We start from the raw sequence: 21,527 nt of genomic DNA on the forward strand, positions 1-21,527 counted from the left end.
CCGTGATCAAAATGTTGATTAATTTATTTTTTCTATCTGTATTGCGCAATTGAAAACTTTAAACGGCCGTATCTCAAAACACCCCAACTTATTTTTTTATTTGACCTCGCCATCGTGTTCGGCAAATTTTACATAAGAATCACTTATCGACAGAAATGAATATGTTTCGTTCCAGAGATATCGAATTTTAAAGTTTAGTGTGTTCGAGATTACCTGCATCAGCTTCATTCGCCGCATCACAGGCGGGCTGATCAATAACTGCTACCTGGTGTTCTGGGAGATGATTAATTTAATTTATATTTTTATAATTTTACGCAAATATTTATTCAAATGGCTAATAGGGGAAATTCTCGTATGTTTGGCAGATTAACTCCTCACTCCTAGTTTCGTCCAATTTGCTCATTTTCACTATTCAAACAACAAATTTTGCAAAACTTTTGATAGATACTTGCTTGTTCACTTCTTATTGAGCTGTTTATCTCTCGATTTCAGTTGAAAACGCTTTTAATCAGCTGTAATTGAATGCCAAAGCGCTGATATGGCAACATTAGAGGAACGCTGGAATTAGATGCTGTTCCCCTACCTTGATCAATCTATTTTTGTGAAAGGAATATTTATTGGGTTATTTTGAATACATTAATCAACATTTCGATCACGGAAATGGATTCGACGTCCAATTTCCTTCAAAATTGAGTCTAAGACCGACCCTCTAAGATTTGTGGTTCCTGAGTTATCGCCGTTTGAAGATAGGGGTTTGCTCAAAAATCGGCAAAAAGTGGATTTTTTGGGAGGGTACAAAAATGGAGGGGGTGGTCCGATTTGGATGTAATTTGGGATTCTTGCATGTTTTGATAGCATCAACAGCCCTGCCAAATTTGAGCAGGATCGGAGAGGGTAATTTTCAAATGCTGTTCCAGATGGAATGACCCATATGAATTTCTGGAAAATGCACTAGAAACAAGAAATTTAATCATCTTAATACACCCACGGACCACGCTTTCGTCAATCTATTAAAGAAAGACCTTTTTCTAATTTTTCGATTTCTCTAGAACGGTAAGGAAAGGTAAATGCAAAATTTCCTGCTCATTTTTGCTCAGTAAAATTACAACAAGAAACGTATCCAGACGTGGGCTAAGACGTTTTGATCGGACTGACGGTACCCTCGTGTAATTGTGGAAGTAATTAGTTTACTTATTTTGACTTTGAAAAAAAGGGCTACGCTTAATACCTCTAATCCTTTTGCTTTCTACGATGATTACGTCTAATCCTGTTTGCTATATCATCCCATACACCACGAGGGTATTTCTGTCGGTTCAAGGGGAGGAGGCCATGTACGTTGCAGGTTGGAACACGTGAGTTTTTAGTAGACTAGTGTGAGGCGGTTACTTAGAGCTCATCTTTCAAGGAGACTGTAAAATGCCTTATATTCTTTAGCACTGTCTCACAAGACCCACAAACACTTTTAATTTTAATAACCCAGCCATTATTTTAAGATCGCAACATTTGAAAACATTTAAACTAAAGCATTAACAGTATGTACTTGAATAATGGTTTTTTTCTTTGAAAATATGAATGCAAATGATTCAGTTTCGATTTCGGTACTCATTTGAGTTTTTTTTGTATGACAAATTAATTGTACTAGCCATATTCCAGAATTCAACTTACCTAGAGAAAGTTATCAGAGCCGGTTGTCTTCTCAGTTGCACCGATGTGTGCTTTGTAGCAATGTTGATCTCAGGTGGTTCAATGTAAGTCGTATTCTCGATGTCTAATGAATCTTCAGAGTTAAGACCAAGTAATGAGACTTTGCTGAAAGTGAAATAAAAATTATAATTTATGTTACCAATTAGTTTATATGACATCGACATCACATATTATATAAAACAACAAAGTAAAGCAAATAATTTTAGCAAAAGTAGTCCCGCAACTAGAGTCTTTATTTTTATGAGTTTTTTTTAAACTCTAGTTAATACAAATGTATGGGCTGTAACAGTTTCAATGAATTTCATGTATAAAAGCTGAAGGGACTACCAAAACTCATAGTTAGCTAGTTCTTACTTGATTATTCACCAAGAAAATTTAATTTAATTGAAATAAATTGATTTTGACAACATTATTTGTTATTGACGTTTGTGTTAGCTCAATCATATTCAAAAGCATGACTTTCCATTATAATCAAAGCATATAAACCACGTTTCAACATGAATCTCTATTGTAATTACTTGTTTGGTGCTTCTAGTTGGAATAAATCACCAAGTTGAACATAACTAACAGGTTGAACTCGTGACGTCGATTGATGTTCAACAGCCGATAGCCGCACTCTTTCGTGGAATCCCTGATTAATGACAAAAAGTTAAAAAGGAAATTGAATCTATGAATAGTTTAAACTCAATGTGTTAACCTCAGCTTTCGATGGTAATCGACGTATTTTAACCAACGGTACAGCAGCATTTAAATGTGCCGATGAAATCGATGAGTTTCGGGTAACTAAAATGTTATTTAATCTGGAAAAAGAATCTTAACCTTATCATCGTATCTAAAAAGCAGAAGTTGCTATTATAATCAATAGTAATACATACTTTTCGTTGTCCTTTGAAATTTTCGAAATTGCCCCGCGATGTCTTTTGAGGTTTCCTTAAAATGTACGATTGATAAAATTGATATACCTACGTGTGTTAAAACACTAGCTTAAACTTATTCTATCGTGATGTTTGTTATCAGTGAAAATTGATAACGACGAAAACTTAAATGATGAACAGTACTTTATGTCTTGCTTTTAATGATACCTTCTAATGGATAGAAGAAAAAAAGTAATATTGCCGCATAGAATAAAGTTGGTAAATGCTAAAAAAAATCCTATAAATAAAGGCCTTACGATACCTTTGACCTGAACTTTTTCTTTTTCGTTTGCTTTGTTGTTGTTGTTTGGACATCACTAGAGGTTGGGTTTGGTACCGGATTTTCCTCAGTTTTTTCAAATTCATAAGAATCGTGATGCCACGAGAAAACATTTCGAATTTTCTGAGTCAAGCTGGACATTTTTGGGCAGACGGGTAAAAAAACGTCACATCGTAAAAACTTCACAATACTCTATGAGGCGTTGGGAAACGAACAACAAATATACAGCATTATTTATCTCCCTTGTTGTGGAAAGGTTCAAAAATCACCTAAATTTCTATCAGTACAAACTTTTTTATTCAAAAGATTCGGATTTAATTTTGTACATTTACCATTTTATTTGTATTTCAAATAGTTATGGATTGGTTAGAAATCCAATATATTCCCGTAAACAAATCCGACAATTCGCATAACTAAGTCGGATCTAGTCGGTTGGCCAACGAATCGGTCGACCGGGCAACAGATTTCTGTGTAATCTTTACATAAGCGTTTTAGATTACTTAAAGTCGGTATAGTCGGTTTCGACGGAGAAAAAGTGGAAAACGTGGTTTAAAAATAGCGACGCCATCCTCCTATTTCCCATTAGTTGAATTAATATAAAATTTATCTGTTGACAAACTGACCAATCGGCCTTATCAGTCCATTTAAAAATGATAAACTTGTTACAGTATAATAAACGGTCACACATTCTAAAGTTGTATGTGTAAGTCATACACGGATAGAAATCTTGCTAACGAATTCGTAATATCTATTTTGTCAATCAATCAATCAGGAACAAACGGGTTTATGTGAACATGCTAAAATTTGGTGGGCCTGTTGATGCTTTTAAAAGAAAAGAAGCTGATTTTTAGCTAAGCCAGTACCACCCTGAACATTCGTTTACAGTGCCCAGTTAGAAAACTTGGTTTATGAGGGCCTATCAGGGATGTTAACGGCAGCCATCTTGGGGGTTAAGATTGATATCGCGCGAAAACTGGTCACAGTAAAAACCATTTTTTCATTTTTATTTAAAAGTAAATTCTGAAATAATGTAGCAAAAGTTAAACTACACAGTAGTTGAGTTAAACGGTTCATGTGATAAAAGTAAATGATGTTGAACCGCGTTTAGCTAAATTAATTTTTTTAAATATTTTTGTTTTTAAAGCGCGCTGTTTCCGTACAATTCGGTAAAATTTGCCCGGAAAATGATCAAAATTTCACTTTTCCAAGCTTCCCATGCGCCAGTGCCAACGCACACCAAGCGTTTGGTTTTGTAACTTCGGTACGAGCCTGAACCCCGGCCTGAACCCATTTGTGTGCTGGTATTCGCGATTAAAAGCTCAAAATTCCGACAGATGGCGTAAAGCATCGAAGAATGACGATTCAAATTTTCGCTATTCGGTTACATAGGAATGCAAACTTAAAATTGAATTTACAGCTCTTAGAACAATTTTTGAGAAAAAATTCAAGTAGTACGAGTGTGAACTTTTTGCCCTCCATAAATTAAAGCAACAAAAAAAATTGAAAAAAAAAATAATTTTGAAAAAAAAAATATTGTTTAATATGATAGAGCATCAAAAGTCAACAAAGTATCAGCTCGAATTTTTGCTCCAAAATTGTTTTGAACGCTGGAATTTATCAAAACAGAATTCGCATATATAACCTCAAAGGGCAAAAATTTCAATCGACATTCTTCGCTCTGTTCTGCTACTCAACACTAGGTGTCCCATGTCGTTTGGCTCTTGAACGGCAAATTTGGTTCATCGTACCGGCGCACCGGGAGCGGCCGTCGCTGACTGGTTACGGTTTTCGCTTTGTAAGCGAATGGTCCTGGGTTCGATTCCCATCTGCTCCCACCGAGAAAGCATAGGAAATATAAATCTTGAAAACTCTGAACATGAACGAAAAATCAAAGTCGCTTGAGTCGGGGTTCGATCCCTCGTCCTTTGGATTGGTAAGCAAAAATGCTAACCACTAGGCCATTGCGACTTGGTGAGCAATGACTGGAATTAGGAATACTGTTACTATCAACTATATACGTGCTGGGTCCTTGTCCATTTGACAAGGGTTCGGAAGTTCTAAATAACGTTTGAATCCGATTGGTGCAAACGTTCTTCAGGGCGGGGCTTGTCGATTAAGCTGAAGTACATCGCGCTCGGCTAGCCAGCGTAGAAATGGGTCACCGAAGCTCGGCAGAGCTAACACCTTCCAAATGCCTATGCGAGTTATTTGCATGTATAGAGTGTAGATCTGAAAATACATGGAAACAACTCAATTTGTAAGAAGCGGCCGCGTGGTCCCGTTTGGTTGGTTGCACACACACACACATCGTACCGGCGCACCGCGCCAATCTCGGCTCGTCGCCTCTTGAGAGCCTAGAGCATATTAGAGAACGGACATCTTAAAATACTGAAACTGGCACCACTACATGCACATCAGTCAAAATAGCTTGAGGCACTGCAGTTGTCGAAGCACGTGCGTGACTTTTTACAGAGTCTCTTTGGTCAGTCAATTGAACCAAAACAAACTGAGTTTAGACATAGTTTATGGTTGGTGTAAATCTAAAATGAGATGCTGCGTTTGCAAAAAAATAAAAAGAAATCCCACGAATTTATTAGCGCCCGAAACTGACCATTTTTGAGCGGCATTAACATGCAACGACATAATGAGTTTACGAATCAAATTTAAAATTGAAAAAGAAAATTTAAATTGTTTTGTTTTAAATTTGTGTTTGCACATTTTCGAATAAAATATAAATTACCAAAATTACAATACTTCCCATCGATTGAACGCCAACAGAAATTTCTTCTGCGCATGCCACGGCACGTACCTCGGCTCGTACCGAGTAAAGCACCTTGGCTCATACGCTGGGTCCATTCCACCGGTGAGTGCCAGACACACAACCGAGGCGACGAGCCGACGCGAGTCTTGGTTCGCTGGTACAATGAACCAAAAATACCCTCGGCTCGAGTGAGTCGGGTACGGGTGTAAACCGAACAAAGCAAGCGCAAAGCAAAACCGAGGTGAACCGCGTGTACCGCAAGGTGCAGGGAAGCTTGCACTTTACTGAAAATCTCCATTGCCGTTCATGAGCCAAACGACATGCGACACCTAGTGTTGAGTAGCAGAACAGAGCGAAGAATGTCGATTGAAATTCCCGCCCTGTGAGGTTATGTATACGAATTATGTTTTGTTACATTCCAGCGTTCAAAACAACTTTTGAGCAAAAATTCGAGCTGATACTTTGTTAACTTTTGATGCTCTATAGAGAATTTGCAGCAAAGCTAAAAGACACATGTCGCCACCTATGAGCAAGTAGCGTAAACCTATGATTTTTTTTGTAAAAATGTGTTTTTACCTTCAAAATCAACATTTTTATAAAACTTATGCCGTATTCGGATGAGAAAAATTATTTCCAACAATTTGGTGTACTACTTTCCAATATTTGTTTCATTTTTCTATGAGAAAAAAAGGAAATTTAGAAAAATATAGTTATTTGGACTATTGGCCAAGAAAATCTGTCAAAAATCAATAAAAATTGTTGAATATACGTAAACTCATCTGTTATGAACTATATAACTGTTTGTTTCATTGATATATACGGGGAAACTATTTTTTCGTGTTCCAAAACATGTTTTTTGAAGAAAAAGTTCACAATTTTTTGCGCGCCCAAAAATTGATGTTTATAATTTTAAAGCAAATTTTTTTTCTCGTCTTTTTCAACCAGTTTCATTAAGATTGATGCAGGGAATCATGAGAAATAAGCAATTTTAAGCAATAGAGAATTTGCAGCAAAGCTAATAGACACATGTCGCCACCTATGAACAAATAGTGTGGTTTTTTCCTGTGTTTTTTCCTTCATAATCAACATTTTTACAGAACTTATGCCGGATTCGGATGAGAAAAATTATTTCCAACAATTTGGTGTACAATGTTCCAATATTTGTTTGATTTTTCTATGAGAAAACTGTAAATTTATAAAAAAAGATAGTAAATTGGACTATTTGACATGAAAGTCTGTCAAAAAACAATAAAAATTGTTGAATATACGTTAACACATCTGTTATCAACTATATAACTGTTTATTTCATTGATATATACGGGGAAACTCATTTTTTCGTGTTCCAAAACATGTTTTTTAAAGAAAAAGGTCACATTTTTTTACGCGCCCAAAAATTGATATTCATTATTTTTAAGCAAAAAAATTTTCTCGTCTTTTGTAACCAGTTTCATTAAAATTGATGCAGGGAATCATGAGAAATAAGCGATTTTGTTCTTCACTCCAGCAGAAAGGAATACGATTTTTGGAAAGTAACCTCATTTTGGCGCCACCTACATTTGAAACACAGTCGCGCTGCAAAACCTCAATATTATTTCTTCAAAAATATTTTTTTTAATTTTTTTTTATTGCGTTAATTTATTGAGGGCAAAAAGTTTACACTCGTACTACTTGAATTTTTTCTCAAAAGTTGTTCTAAGAGCTGTAAATTCAATTTTAAGTTTGCATTCCTATGTAACCGAACAGCGAAAATTTGAATCGTCATTCTTCGATGCTTTGCGCCATCTGTCGGAATTTTTGAGCTTTTAATCGCGAATATAAAATCCAGGTTTAGTGCCAACCAGGGGGGGGGGCGACATCTATATCTCACTACAGGAAGCTCGCCCGCAGCCACCCAGTCACGACGTAGCAGGATCTAGCAGGATTCTAGCAGAGTTCTTACAGAGCTGGATATTCTTAGAGCATTCTAGCAGAAATGTTCCATCGTTCTAGCAGGATTCTGACAGAACCAGCTCTGCTAGAATATTTCGTGACTGGGCAACACAAGCTGTCAACTTCGGCACCAGAACAACAGGGAGCTGTCATTACGGCCCCAGCACAAAAGAACAGCTGTTCGTTACGGAACCAAAACAAAGCAACTGCGCACTGTAAAAAAAGTACAAAAATTGCAGGCACAAAATGGAAATAAAGCAAGTTCAATGACAAGATGGTACCCAGATACGAGATTTTCTTACAGAATTGGTTCTGTAAGAATCCTGCTAGAATGATTCTAGCAGCAATGTCAGAATTCTGTAAGAATTTTGAAAGAATTTTCTTGCTGAAAAATACTGCTCCCTGATTGGCTGGCGTTTAACCGGTTCAAATCATGTTGCAACTAGATTAATTTTCGCTATTTTTTCTGTTTCGACCATTTGAACAAGATGGACGTTTTTTCTGAGAGAAAAAAAACCCTGGCCGCCATTGCCAGGTCATTGGAAGTGAAAATCAAACTGCTGTTATGCTGTCTTAGAAGTGGTCACAAGGATGTCCATCCGAGAATTTCGATCTCGCCGGAGTGTCTGGTTAAACTTCGGTATAGCTGGCTCTGAGGACAATCTGGAGATTCCGGAAATCATAACTCAACTGACAGATAAAAACACACAATCGCAGGTAAGCCATCACTCCCACCATTCCGGCATGCTTTTCGAATAAAACTTAACCTACTTTTTCGCTCTTTGCAGGCATGGCTCTGAAGTTTTGGCGACATCCAGACCTCGAATCTGATTTCACGACACTAATATTCCAAAGTGATGTGATCGGCATTAAAGCAGAAAATTACTTGTAATGATCAGAAAAATAAATTTTGATCGAAATGAAATTTTATTTTGCTTAAATTTATTCAACAATAAAATTCCGACAAAATTCTAGCAGGATTCTAGCAGAAAAATTGCCGTCTAATTCTAGCAAAATTCTTACAGAATTCTAGCAGGATGGCCTGTCAGAATAGTTCTAGCAAAATTCTAGCAGGCTTCTAACAAAACCGGGTGCTTTCACCGGATTCTGCTAGAACCGGTTATTGCATTTGAGCTAGAATCCTCTGAGAATTCTTGCAAAGATCTGGAAAAATGATGGCATCGTTCTAGTAAGAATAATTTTGCTCTGCTAGAATTCTGTAAGATTCCTGCGAGAACGCCGTGCCTGGGTAATGGCGGCAACCACATTCGCCACAAAGCGGTTTGGCGAAAATGACATCATTTTCGACAAATTTTGCTCTGTCAGAATTTTCTCACAAAATTCTAACACGATTCTTACAGGTTTTGCTCTGTGAGAAATTCTAGCAAAATTCTAACAAAAGTCTGGCAGGCCTGCAAGAATCATTCTAGCAGGATTCTAACAGAACAACTTCTGCTAGAAATTTCCGTGACCGGGATAAAGCAACCCAGTCACGAAATATTCTAGCAGAGCTGGTTCTGTCAGAATCCTGCTAGAACGGTGGAACATTTCTGCTAGAATGCTCTAAGAATATCCAGCTCTCTAAGAATTCTACTAGAATCTTGCTAGAACGCCGTGACTGGGATACTTGGTACTTATGGACAGTTCTAAATTGAGGTTGGTTTGCGAACCACTATTCAGCACCCAGATTGTGATTATTTTTTTAAAATAAAAGTGGTCTAACTTCATGGAAAGTTTGTTGGAAAGGTCCCTTTAGTCACTTCTTATCACCCTTCAACGTAGTATTAGAGACGAAATGGCTTGTTTTCTAAGGTAACCCATTCTGCCAGGATCAACCAAACTCCTTCACCGGTGGAAACCAATGGAGTTTGACCGGATATTTAAAAATGTAAACAATAAAATTTATTGTATATTGTATTTAAATGATGTAGGTTTTTGGCCTTCCTGCTTTGAGGGCTTTTCCTACCGAAGCAGTAGAAAAAATATGTTTTTAAAAGTGCATCAAAAATAGTTTAAAGTTATTTTTCATCAACCAAGCATACAGCATTGAAGGGAACATCCCAAAGCATAAGTCTTCTACACTGAATTCAAAAATATGTATGCTGCCGCTCTAATCTAGTCCGTCCCATATGTAAAAACAGCAAGCCGAGAAAAACGCAAAACAAATTTGTCCCGCCCATAAGGCTAAGTGTTAGAATTTCAGAAAAAAGTGAAATTTGCTACAGTTTTCTGGAATAAACTACTAAATTTTATTAGATTTCCTGATAGTTTACATGATTTTGAGCCAAACTGCATCATTAACTCAATATTGACGAAATTACATATGGGACGGACTTGATTTGAGCGGCAGTATGTTTTTCTATGGTTTTTGTCGCTATTTACTTAGGCGGCAATTCTGCCCCCCTGCCCCTATATTTTTGCAATTGTGTAAATTTACTTGTGGATTTAACTCTCGTATAAGTCACTATTTGCTCCAGTAACTAAACTATTACTCTATAGACTTACCTGTTTACTTTAGGATCGGCTTTGGTCAAGTTTTGACAACGCTGCTTTGAATTGATCACTTGGCAAAATTATTGATGACAATTTAACTTTATAGTAACAGTTTTAACAACATTTGCCTCGCTAGCCATTTTATTGTGTTATTTTACCATGAGATCACTTTTTTATTTATTTTTACTCACATTATATAGTACATTGTAAACTGATCCGTTAAAACTATTCTTCGCGTTTTTTTCCCTGTATCTACACACTGAAATATTATTTCACTTGTTAGACACTTAACATTAATAATAATTTTACGTAAAAGTGTAGTTTTTATTGATTCGTCCCGTTTTGTATTGATTATTCTACTTTTGTCTATAGCACTATGATGCACAGAACGCACTGCACGAACCCGGTATTGTTTTCTCTTCTTATTTACGTTCGTCTTTTCGTTTATATTTTTCTGTGCAAGACAACGCTGACACTGCGTAGACATCTGCAGCTGAAAATGTAGAATGCGGCTAAATTAGGAATGCGGCTATTTATCATTGACTGTACCGTTTGCACTGTTTTCATCAGATTTAAGTTCTTCCCGAATTAATTTTGCACATTAAGTTCTTCCCGCTGAACAGTTACAGTGTTTCACTTTGATCTGAATCAGTAAAAGTGTAAATCAACTTTTCAGAATCGACAACCGCGACAACCACCACATTCAGAACGTACCCAAACATAATACTGATTCGCTTTCCTCCGCTTTGCTCGTATCCAGCCGGTGTTGTTGGCGCGGTGCTCCGTTTAGGCGATTTATCAGTAGAATAAAGAATAATTTATTCTAATATAAAAACATAAAACAAATGAAATTGGGCCTTAAAAATTTAAGCCTAATATTTAAAACGAGTATTTAGTTGAGTTTATACAGTGAGTCAAATATTTGTCCGTACCCCCGTACGGGAAATGTTTGTGATTAAAAGTAAATAAAATTCGACTAAAGTGCCATGTTTTATACATCAATCGTACGCGGCATGTTTCCTAAATTAAGCCATCTTTAAGACATTGTCATTGGATTTGCAAAACTTTTTCTTGAAAAATACAAAAATTGTTTACTGAAAAAGTGAAAAAAGGTCAAATAATTGTCCGTACCCCTAGTAAAGTACAAAATCTGATCGATTTAAGTGAATTCATTTATGAAATGTTGTTTCAGTGTCAAATACTAGTACCTTTAGCCAGTTTGTGACAACTTTGAACTTCTGATAAGTTTGTTTAGTTAATTTATATTAAAAATTGGATTAAATTTAGTTTTTAAAGTAAAACTTATCAAAACATTAGTTTATAAACAACTATTTTTATAAAATTGCTATTTTGTGTTGTAAAGTCTCTATTGAACAAGTTTCAACAATATTTGTTCAAAATATACATTGTTTTCATCTTTTTATTGACATTTTCGACCAAAAATACTGTTTCGGAACAATACCGTTAAACAATCGGATTGTCCCGGAACCGGTTCAACCCTCGGAGAAATTTTGTGGTGATCAGATAGAGGACAAAAACCCACCTCTTGCAATTTGAAGCATCAATTTCGTCCACTACAGCCCGATTACGAGTCCCTAGTCTGAAATTTGAAATTTTCACTTTCCGTGCTGAGAATTTCTGTACCGTTCTGGGTCAGAATGTTTTGCTTGGGGAATTTGAAAATTTCAAATTTCAGACTAGGGAATCGTAATCGGGCTGTAGTGGACGAAATTGGATGCTTCAAATTGCAAGAGGTGGGTTTTTTGTCCTCTATCTGATCACCACAAAATTTCCCCCCGAGGGGTTGAACCGGTTCCGGGACAATCCGGATTGTTTAACGGTATTGTTCCGAAACAGTATCTTTGGTCGAAAAATGTCAATAAAAAAGATGAAATCAATGTATATTTTGAACAAATATTGTTGAAACTTGTTCAATAGAGACTCTTACAACACAAAATAGCAATTTTATAAAAATAGTTGTTTATAAACTAATGTTTTGACAAGTTTTACTTTTAAAAACTAAATTTAATCCAATTTTTAATATAAATTAACTAAACAAACTTATCAGAAGTTCAAAGTTGTCACAAACTGGCTAAAGGTACTAGTATTTGACACTGAAACAACATTTCATAAATGAATTCACTTAAATCGATCAGATTTTGTACTTTTACTAGGGGTACGGACAATTATTTGACCTCTTTTTTTGACTTTTTTTCAGTAAACAATTTTTGTATTTTTCAAGAAAAAGTTTTTGCAAATCCAATGACAGTGTCTTAAAGAGGACATTCTGTCGCGTCGATTGATGTATAAAACATGGCACTTTAGTCGAATTTTATGTACTTTTATATCACAAACATTTCCCGTACGGGGGGGTACGGACAAATATTTGACTCACTGTAGCTGTCGGCAACTATTTCTGTTACCAACTATGGACCTATTTAGGGTCTCTAATACCAACCACTAGTGTTTTTCTTTTTACTACAAGGACTACGCCACCCCCCAGTCATGAAATATTCTAGCAGAGCTGCTTCTGCCCGAGTGTTTGAGTACGGCACGGAGCGAAGGAACCGGATTCTCCCACTTTTACTAAGAATTTTAGAGCACCCTCCACGGGATTCGAACCATCAACCTCTGGATTATGAGTCCAGTGCGCGGTCCGATTGATTCACACTTAGGGACCATCCATAAACCACGTGGACACCTTAGGGGGGGGGGGGGTATGGCGATTGTCCACGGTCCATACAAAAAGATTTTTTTGTATGGACAATTGTCCACGAAGGGGGGTTGAGATTTCCAAAAAAGTGTCCACGTGGTTTATGGATGGTCCCTTAGGGTGACAATAAATATATCAGGGGGGTGACAGCCTACCGCACATCATTCGCAATATGGCGGTGATTGTTTAACACACATCTCATAAAATTTGTAAACACCTCACAAAATTTGCCAGCAGAAAAAAACAGGAGACGAGCGAAAACCGCGAAAAACTTTAACGTGAAGACTTCCATCATTTTTCATTCAAAGATATAAATTTTCCGTTGCTATCAATATTTTGACAAAATTCCTTCAAATAGTTGTTCAGAATAGTATCCTACATGCGTTGATACCTTTTGGCAACGATTATCCCATTCCTTGTAAAGTTATGGAAATCATCATTAAACAATGATTGCCAACTAGGACGTCAATGATTGTAACACAAAATAGTATAAATTTTGAAACACATTTGATTTAGATCAAAAATTCCTTCAGTAGCTCCAAGAAGGCAACAATCGACACATGTTGATTCATATTGGTATAGAAATTCGATAAATTGAATTTAATACAGAATATTTTAGAGTGATGATCAATTTTCTTCGAAAATTATCAACGGCTTCACCTTTAAAGTACACTCAACCCCCGGTGGTTGGTCACTTTTTCGTTTGACACTTTTGGGATTGGGATTTCCAAGAAAAGTGTCCAAGTGGTTTGTGGATGGTCCCAAAAGAGTGTTATGATGATCATAACAAGAAAACATTGGTTTCCTCCTACACAGATATTTTGAAAAATATCTTGCAACAGAGACAAGCTCCTACGGGACGTCGCCACCAAGATTTTCCTGTTTGCTCTCCCGTCGTCCACGGTTCAATTTACAAACTGCTTATCTATTCGGCGCACCATGTTCCAACACGGTTGGAGATGTCAACGATCACATCAAAAGATTATCACCTTCTCTATACACCGGCGACTGAAGTAACCCAACTTCCTGTGGAATGTCGCAACTGATCGACGTGCTGCCAGCTAACCAACCTGCACCCGTAAGAAGTTAAAAATATGTATATTGAAATAAATGTTGCCCTGTTCTTTTTTCGCTTGGACGCGAGCCTCTATTCCGTTCCGTGTCCCTTGCCTCCTTCAGCGCTTTACGCACTTTGGAAGGAATCGGTCAAGAAAAAATTCAAATTGGCAGCAGCGGCAGCGAAAGCAAGCCAGAGCGGGTAAAGGAACGCCCCATGAAATCGCTCCCTCTCCTTTGTTCTGCTGTTCGTAAAGCTGTTTCTTGACCTCTTTCCTTCCGATCTGCATACTAGCCGTACGCCAACAACCGTTCCATTATGAACATTTTTCGGATCTGATTCTTCAGCCAGTCGTTTCTGGTCCACTTCAGCCACCTGTTGGTTCCGCTGGACCTCCCACTCGGCTCGGGTTACGTGATTGTTTGAAGGACCATACCGGCACGGACACTAAGGTAAACGCCTCGGTCTCGTTGATCAGAAATCGGTGAACCACTTTTATCTGGTTGCATTCTAGCGATTTGTTAGCATCAATCCGGGACCTGGAACAGCTTACTGTTGGCCGTGCCTAGCTAGCGCGGCTTCCGGAGGTGTACTGGAGCAGCAGTTTAGTGCTGCAGTGGGTTTACCAAACATCGAGAGGTCTGCAGACCGGTAGCCGAGTAAATAATAGTGGCATAATAATATTTAAAATGCTTCTAACGATTGTTTCATCAAGAAAATGATCAATATATTAAGTGAAATCACTTTCTATTTGGGAGGGCCTCGTGGCTTGGTGGTTAGCGGCTTCGGCTGCCGATCCCTAAGTTGGTCCATTTGCTTAAAAGAGATTTTGGGTGACTCACCACACATAACCTTCGGACGCCTAGAAATGAGCAGAAACTTGCAACAGAGACCACAAAAGACCCGGGGTCGTTATTGCTTTCCTTTTTTGCACTTTCTATTTCAATTTCCATAAATAGGTAACATTGATAATTGACATTTTACCTCAACGAAATGAAACTTGTGCGATAAAAGGGTAATTCATCGGTACCAACATTGACACTTCAAACCAAAACATGTCAAAGTACTAAATGATGAGAGGTTGGCGCTCTCCGAGGAGCAATCTGTATGGAATTTGACAGGTCGTCTACTCCCTGGCTTCTATTTTATGACCCTATTAGGTTTTACAGCGTGACGTCACGAGCGCACACGCACACACATTTTCACAGAGACACACGTGCAAAAAATGTAAACAGTGCAGCCAAGCTGTTAAATTTCTAACCTCAAAACCGAGTCGGCGTAAAACCTAATTGACACACTTTCGAGAAAATGAGACATGCATGCGTTGAAGGAGTGTACATAAAATAGAATTTGGATCATGGTAGCGGCATTATCCCCGCTTGAAAATTCAAAATTGCGTCCCGGTACCAACATGAGCATAATTTATTTTGTAAAGTTAGCACCACCATGCAATCGTTACCATTATTGAAAATCAGAGCAATGTTTTATGTTATGGTAAATAAAATAATAAAATTAAAGGATTGTCGCGGAAAATGGATTTCTTTCAAACAAGTTGACTGTTACACTTTTTGTATACCCTTATTTGAGCTGAAATTAACCTTTATTGTAATCATCATCAAATAATTATGTTCTTAAAATTTAGCACTCTCTTAGAAATATCTACTTCTGGTTTACGTAAATAACGCCACACTATACAATCAATTGTAATGTCCCAATAAACAATTTAAGATATCCAACGTTGGTCAGAATACATCGGCATAAAACTAAAGTTACAATAAATCTATTTTATCTCCCTTCGTCAAAATAAGGGGATTTGTTAAGCACGACACAGCGTCCTTAACGGTGTGGTAAATGATGTTCTTGATCTGTAATTTATCTTCGTGATTCGAGTGCGTACTAGTTAGATGTCGAAATTCGTTAGTCAACTTGAAGCAATAGGAAATGTTCTCCGGGGACACAAAATCTTCTGCGACCTTGATGCAGTTGTGTAGGTTACGTACCTGATGTGGCGCTCCGGCAGGGATGAATATGGCGTCCCCCGAGCACTGAAGAATAGCGTAACCTTCCACGTTGTATTCTTGCAAGAGTCGCCGCCGCAAGTTGGCGTCCAGGTACCATTTTTGATCGTGAATGGGGTCGTGATTGGCTTTGATGCTTCCACCCCGCTCGACCTCAATTTTGTTCAGCAGACTACGAATTTTATCGGCATCTTTTGCGTGATAGATATGCCACAGGGCTCCCGGCAGTTCACCCTTTTCGCGGATGCGCTGCCGAGTGCATGTGTCCAGCTCGTCCGAGTCGATCGAGTCCAGTACCTTTGTCGGGTACTTTTGTTCAGCATCTTTCGGTACGCCCACGTACACCATTACATTCACCGCGTCCGAAACGTCCAGATGGAGGTTTGTGGTGCCCTTCGTGGGGTGCAGCGCTGACCCGTACGCACTGTACATTTTCGGCCCTAAATCGGGTCTTACGAAAAAGCTGCTCAGTCTGCTGGCCAAGTTGAGTCGTCCCTCGCGACGAGTGTACTCCGTCAATGGGAGGCATTTCATCAAATCGTTGAATCGACTGGGCATCATTTCCGCAAAATCGTCACCGGGCGGCCAATCTTTCAGCTTCAGTATCATTGGCCTGTCTCGTTCGTCCAGAAGTCGGAATCCAATGCGCTCGAAGCCTTCCCAGAAAACTTTCATCTGTTGTCCTCGAACCAGTTTGCCGTTGAGACAGTTTATAAGATCGTTCTCTTCTTCTCCAAAATCTCTAATGAAGGATTCCGGATGCCAAAGGTTCATGTCCATGGCACCTGATACGTAGGACACCATCACCGGTTGACCGCGCTCCCATTGGTCGTGGAACGTAGTGTAATTGTTGTCATTCAACGGATCCAGGAGTCTCAACAATCTTCCATTGCACAACCACTGGTGAGCAACATTCGGGTAGAGCTGTTCCGAATCTTTCAATTCCATGACTCGTTCGCCTTTGTTCTGAAACTCGACACTTTTCTTCATGTTCTTGTTATATTCCAAAATTTCATCCGTGAGATTGTCTGACTTGTTCTGACCTTTTAAAAAGACAAATTCGTCCAAAAAGTCGCCCAAGAAGCTCTGTAGATTAGAATGATTCACTTGAATTTCGGCCGTGAAATCTACCAAACTCTCAGACTCGGAACATTTCTCGGTTAAATGCTGCTCGAACAGACCAAAGATGTTGATGGACTTGTCGAATTTGAGCAGTTGTTTAACAATCATGTTGAAAGTCTTCCAATCGAGTTTGGGCGACGGCTTGAAGCGGTGATCCTCACTGTAGGGCTCTCCCTCCTTGGAGGATTCGTCGTCTACTGATTGAACTTTCGGCACATTTTCGATTTTTGGAGTTGCGGAAGCCTCATCCACGTTGTTGCTCGTATTTTGTTCCTTCGTATTATCCTCCACCGAAACTGGTCCCCCCTTCGGAATACTACCATTTTCTGTATCATTTTTAGCTTGCGGCGATGCTTTGATAAAATCTTCCAAACTCTCCTTTCTGATATCTTCCTGGAAGCCTTCGAAGCTGTAGCTTTGTTTGATCCTTCGCTTCAGCATTTCGGCTTGAGGATTTTTCTCTGCGCTCAGCTCTCTGCCAAAAATAACCTTGCAGCATATGGTCCCACTTTCGGTTTCACTCAGCTTACTCTCGATGCTTTTGATCGATATCGAAATCATTTTAGTTGTAGAACCCGCAGATGAAACGGCCCCGTCTTCACCTTCCTTCGATTCGACCATCAGGGGATAAATGAACTCTAATCTGTCCTTAATTTTTCTAAACAGCGACTCCTTACTGAGCGGACATTCACAATTGAGGGGAATCTCGAGCAAAGCGCATATTCCATGCATTTGCCTTACCAATTTGTACAAACTATTGCTCGGTATGATCTGGGTTAGCATAAGCTTATCTTGGGCGTGGGGTTCTTTGTTGGTTGTGCAATGTAGCCACGTGTAACCGTCGCGATCCTTTGTACCAGTGTCGTTCTTGCGCGCACCATGCTTACGACCCTGCGGATGTTGAGTTGAAGTTGTTACTTAACTCGAATAACTTGGTAACAATGATAACTTACCTTGTAGCAATCGATACATACGACAAAACCACAAGTCGAGCAAACCCAATGGTAGTTAAACAGTGTGGTAGAACATACGTCACACATCTCTCGCACGCCCTGTACCGACTGCTTCCAAGCGATGGTTTTGTCTGTGGATGATTAAACAATAGTTTTACTTTCAACTAGCCATGTATTGCTTGTAAATCCCACCTTCAGACATGTGCTCAAAAAAGGCTTCCTTCTCCTGGTGGAACAGCTCACAGAATTTGTATCCGACTTGTCCCAGCAGAAATTTGGCCTTCTCCACAGAGATATCAATTGGAACCTTCTGAAGATTTGCGTTCCACAGCTCCGTGTCGGAACTTTGCGGGTCCAAATTGGGTTCGGCAAATCCAGCCACCTGCATAAATCCGGACTCGTTGTACCTGGTGGTGAAGAGACAATATCTTTTGTAGTCCAGCACGACTGGAAGTATTTGTGGAGTTTTTTTTTTTTTGAAACGGTCCAATCTATCTCCAGTTATTTCGCAACTATGTCAATGTCGTTGGTATAAGCAAGTGGCCCCGTTTACCTGAGCTTCCGGAAAGCGATGAATCGGCAAAATATGTTGGCCGCATCTCTCGAGCGGGCCGCGGCCGACCGTCCACACTCGCGGCACCGGGGAAGACGGGGAGCCGTTAAGTAACAGGGACCGTTTTGTAAGTAGGCTTCGGTGGAACGCACCAGCTTCGGACGCTTTCGCCGTGGCGCGTCCGACCGTTTGATGGTCGGATCTTTGCGTTTTATCGCCAATGGATCGATCGGTGGCTGCTGGAAAACAAAGATTGTCAGCGTTTTGTATTTTTTTTTTGTAGTGTTCGTGGCCGATCATACCCTGACGTGATCCCCGCTGTTTGCACTCAAACCTTTTCGATACTTGTACAGCTCCATATCTTGAAATGGAAAATGAGAGTTATTGTTGTGTTCAACTCATAGTTACGAACGACTTACTAATACGATTTATATGGTTCATGTGCTTGGTCAAAGATGATACGACAACATTCTCCGTGCCACCTGTTTTCGCATCATTGGCGTGAGCTTTGTGAGCTTGTGAATAAAGCTGTTGAAAGTTTGCATTGTGCAGCAATTCCACTGAAAATATTCGAAAACTTCTGTAAGATTTACTTTCATCGTCCCAAAATATGCATATGAACCTACAAAGTTTTTGCTTCTGCTCATCGATGGCACCGGTACTTTTCTGCTGTGCTTCTGTCTTCACGACTGGTTGCTCCTTCCAGACAGCATTCTGTTGATATTTGGACGTAGAGTCGGTGTTGCTGCTTGGTTTGTTCACGCAAACATCGTAATTCACCCGTTTTTCGATTTTAACAACTTTTTGACTGTTGTACAAGGAAGTATTTCGGTCACCTGCTGTGTGAAACGATGTCGACGGGATGTCGCGAGAAACGGTTGGTGGTTTGGGTTTCACATCAGTGACACTGATGCTGCAGGAACTGACCGGAGAAGAGCTCGTCGTTTTGATGTCCAAGTTCAAAACTCCATCTATATCTCCGCTTCTTGAGAGATCGCTAGCTTTAACGGTAATACTGACAGGTTTACTCGGACACGGTGTTTTCTCGTGGGTTGACGTACGGTCAGGATCGCTGTGTTGTGGCGCTTTTGTTATCACGGAAACCGGATAAGATGTTTTTGACGCAACTGAATGAGCTGGAGGCGGTTCACGGTAAGAGCTAGCCGGAACGTTCGCATCTCTTTTTGGGGTGAAGAAACCTGTTGAATAGTTCTGACCAACGGACGTGTTAGCACCGGAGGTTCTTGTAGGAGTTATTTGCGGCGATGATATTGTCGGTTTTCCGTACACGTGGGTCGGTGCCGGGGAGGTGATTTTGGGTTTATTCACAATCACCGTCAAATCCGGCCTGTTTCCGAGACCGAGAATGGGCGAGGAAGAACTCGGTACCGGAGTCTTCACCGCGCTTCCAGGTGACGATAGATGTTGGTGGACGTGATAAGGCTGAGTGACTGATCCTTGTCTTCTGTCATCGCGATTCGTCAGCACACCGGAAGGCTTCAATCTGGGCATCGGAGACGGAACTAGGCTCGCTGGGTTACTCAAAGGAGCAACTACTGTTACGTTGCTTGGCGTGGTAAAAACGATTTCGCTCTTTGTAGAAGGAGGGTTTCTCGCGGGCTGAGGAGAGAATATTTTAAAGAAATCAAGCGTTGTTTTCTAAACCTTTAAAAAAAACTTACAGGTGCTGTTCCATTGCTTCCCTTTGATTTCTCTGCGTCCTTCCCATTCAATATGAATGATCCAGGTAATTGAGGTTTCGGAATTTTCTTCTGTTGGGCGACCGAAGACGCCGTAATGTGCATTTTTTGCTGCGTGGTGTTACTGATCGGTATGTAGTCGTTGGACATTCCAGATTTCTAGAAAGAGTCAAAAAGAAATCGTCTACTCGTCTGCAAGACAAAACTCAACATCACAGACCTTTTCCACAGCGTTCCTGGTCAGCTCCAGCAGGTGATTAGCGTAGGCATTTGAGTACGTTTGCCGATACTTGCTGCTTTCGGCCATTACGCGAGCCGAGCTGCTCGGAGAGAGCAGAGCGTGCAAAGAAGAGTTTGCGCTGGACGTGGAATCGGGTTGAGAGGCACGCTGCGTTTTTAGCAGGCTCGCCAAGTTGATCGTATTTATGTTGTAAATTGTAGTTTTGTAGTGAGGCTGAAATGCAAATTATTGAAATTAGTTGATCGATCGCATATTTTTGCATTCTTATCCAAGAAGTTACGATCGAATTCGATGGTTGTGATGAAACACTCGAAGCTGCCGGTTTCGGAACATCCGGGGGTTTACTGGATTGATTTGTCATATTGTTCGATGCCCGGGAGAAGACGTTCTTTAATCCCGGTTTGCTGACCGATTCAGAATTGAGGCGATCCACAGCTTCCCGATATGCTTGCTCAAACGTCTTTTCTCAAACTGTTGAGGCCTAACCGGAGCCGGAATAGATGGTCCGGCCGAGGAAGGCGAGGGTTGGAGGGCTTCTTCTCCATGTTCGGCGGTTTCGGGATTGCTGTTGCCGGAGGTTCCAGGGGTGATGATTGAGCAATTTTCATTATTTGCTTCTGCAAGTCCTGCCCAAGCCCAAGCATCAGCTCATATGCGTGGTCCTGTAAACAATTAGAAGAAGAAATTCGGTCAAATTTCGGTCCACAAAAACCTATACCAGTTTTTATTCGAGGTCAAAATAACTCTATATTTTACAGGTTTTGGAAGAGATTTAAAATCCTCGAAAACTCCTCTTCCACAGAAAAATAACAACTTACCTTCGATTTAGAGGACATAATGACAATTTTTACAAAATGTAACAAAATATAACTATTTATAAAGTTGCACTCGTGTGTTTGTTTTGCTCAGCTTTCGAACCTCCCCCAAATCGTTCCGCATTGTTTGAAGACACTTTTTAACACAACGACTTAAATCACACTTTGAATATTAAAGAAAATGCAGCAAAACCATGAATTAAGGCTAAATATTTTACAATCAGAAATTTAGAAAATTTTACTTGTTTATAAGCTTCGTCGAATTTCGAAATGT

General features: G+C 39.5%; 2 protein-coding genes and 1 long non-coding RNA gene across 5 annotated transcripts in view; 1 reads left to right on the plus strand and 2 right to left on the minus strand.

Annotated features, from left to right (window-relative positions):
• Window positions 1-2,635, minus strand: part of LOC6034054 (cytospin-A) — a gene marked incomplete at its 5' end in the record, with an annotated part of 39,399 nt that extends 36,764 nt beyond the window's left edge. The window contains 4 exon segments of the mRNA XM_038263766.1: window positions 1,666-1,809; window positions 2,223-2,335; window positions 2,402-2,504; window positions 2,580-2,635. Coding sequence (XP_038119694.1) covers window positions 1,666-1,809; window positions 2,223-2,335; window positions 2,402-2,504; window positions 2,580-2,635 — 416 coding nt within the window.
• Window positions 2,636-8,009: 5,374 nt separating this feature from the next.
• On the plus strand, window positions 8,010-8,513 carry LOC119769921. The gene is made up of 2 exons (XR_005278577.1): window positions 8,010-8,305; window positions 8,377-8,513. It is a non-coding gene; the product is annotated as an uncharacterized LOC119769921 (long non-coding RNA).
• Window positions 8,514-15,416: 6,903 nt separating this feature from the next.
• Window positions 15,417-21,527, minus strand: LOC6034055 (lysine-specific demethylase 3A). 3 transcript variants are annotated; one of them, XM_038263764.1, is made up of 11 exons: window positions 21,357-21,527; window positions 20,719-21,100; window positions 20,418-20,651; window positions 20,180-20,356; window positions 19,124-20,117; window positions 18,917-19,057; window positions 18,800-18,858; window positions 18,498-18,736; window positions 18,137-18,351; window positions 17,945-18,075; window positions 15,417-17,882 (listed from the first exon to the last, which is right to left on the minus strand). In XM_038263764.1, exons 2-11 carry the CDS (start codon window positions 20,797-20,799, stop codon window positions 15,621-15,623), a joined length of 4,533 nt encoding a protein of 1,510 aa, XP_038119692.1. In that variant the 5' UTR covers window positions 20,800-21,100; window positions 21,357-21,527; the 3' UTR covers window positions 15,417-15,620. The 3 variants fall into 3 exon arrangements, with proteins under 3 accessions (XP_038119692.1, XP_038119693.1, XP_038119691.1); XM_038263765.1 differs by having other exon boundaries at window positions 18,498-18,733; window positions 21,257-21,527; XM_038263763.1 differs by having other exon boundaries at window positions 21,257-21,527.

This window comes from Culex quinquefasciatus, chromosome 3, assembly GCF_015732765.1.
Source record: "Culex quinquefasciatus strain JHB chromosome 3, VPISU_Cqui_1.0_pri_paternal, whole genome shotgun sequence".
NCBI lineage: Eukaryota > Metazoa > Arthropoda > Insecta > Diptera > Culicidae > Culex > Culex quinquefasciatus.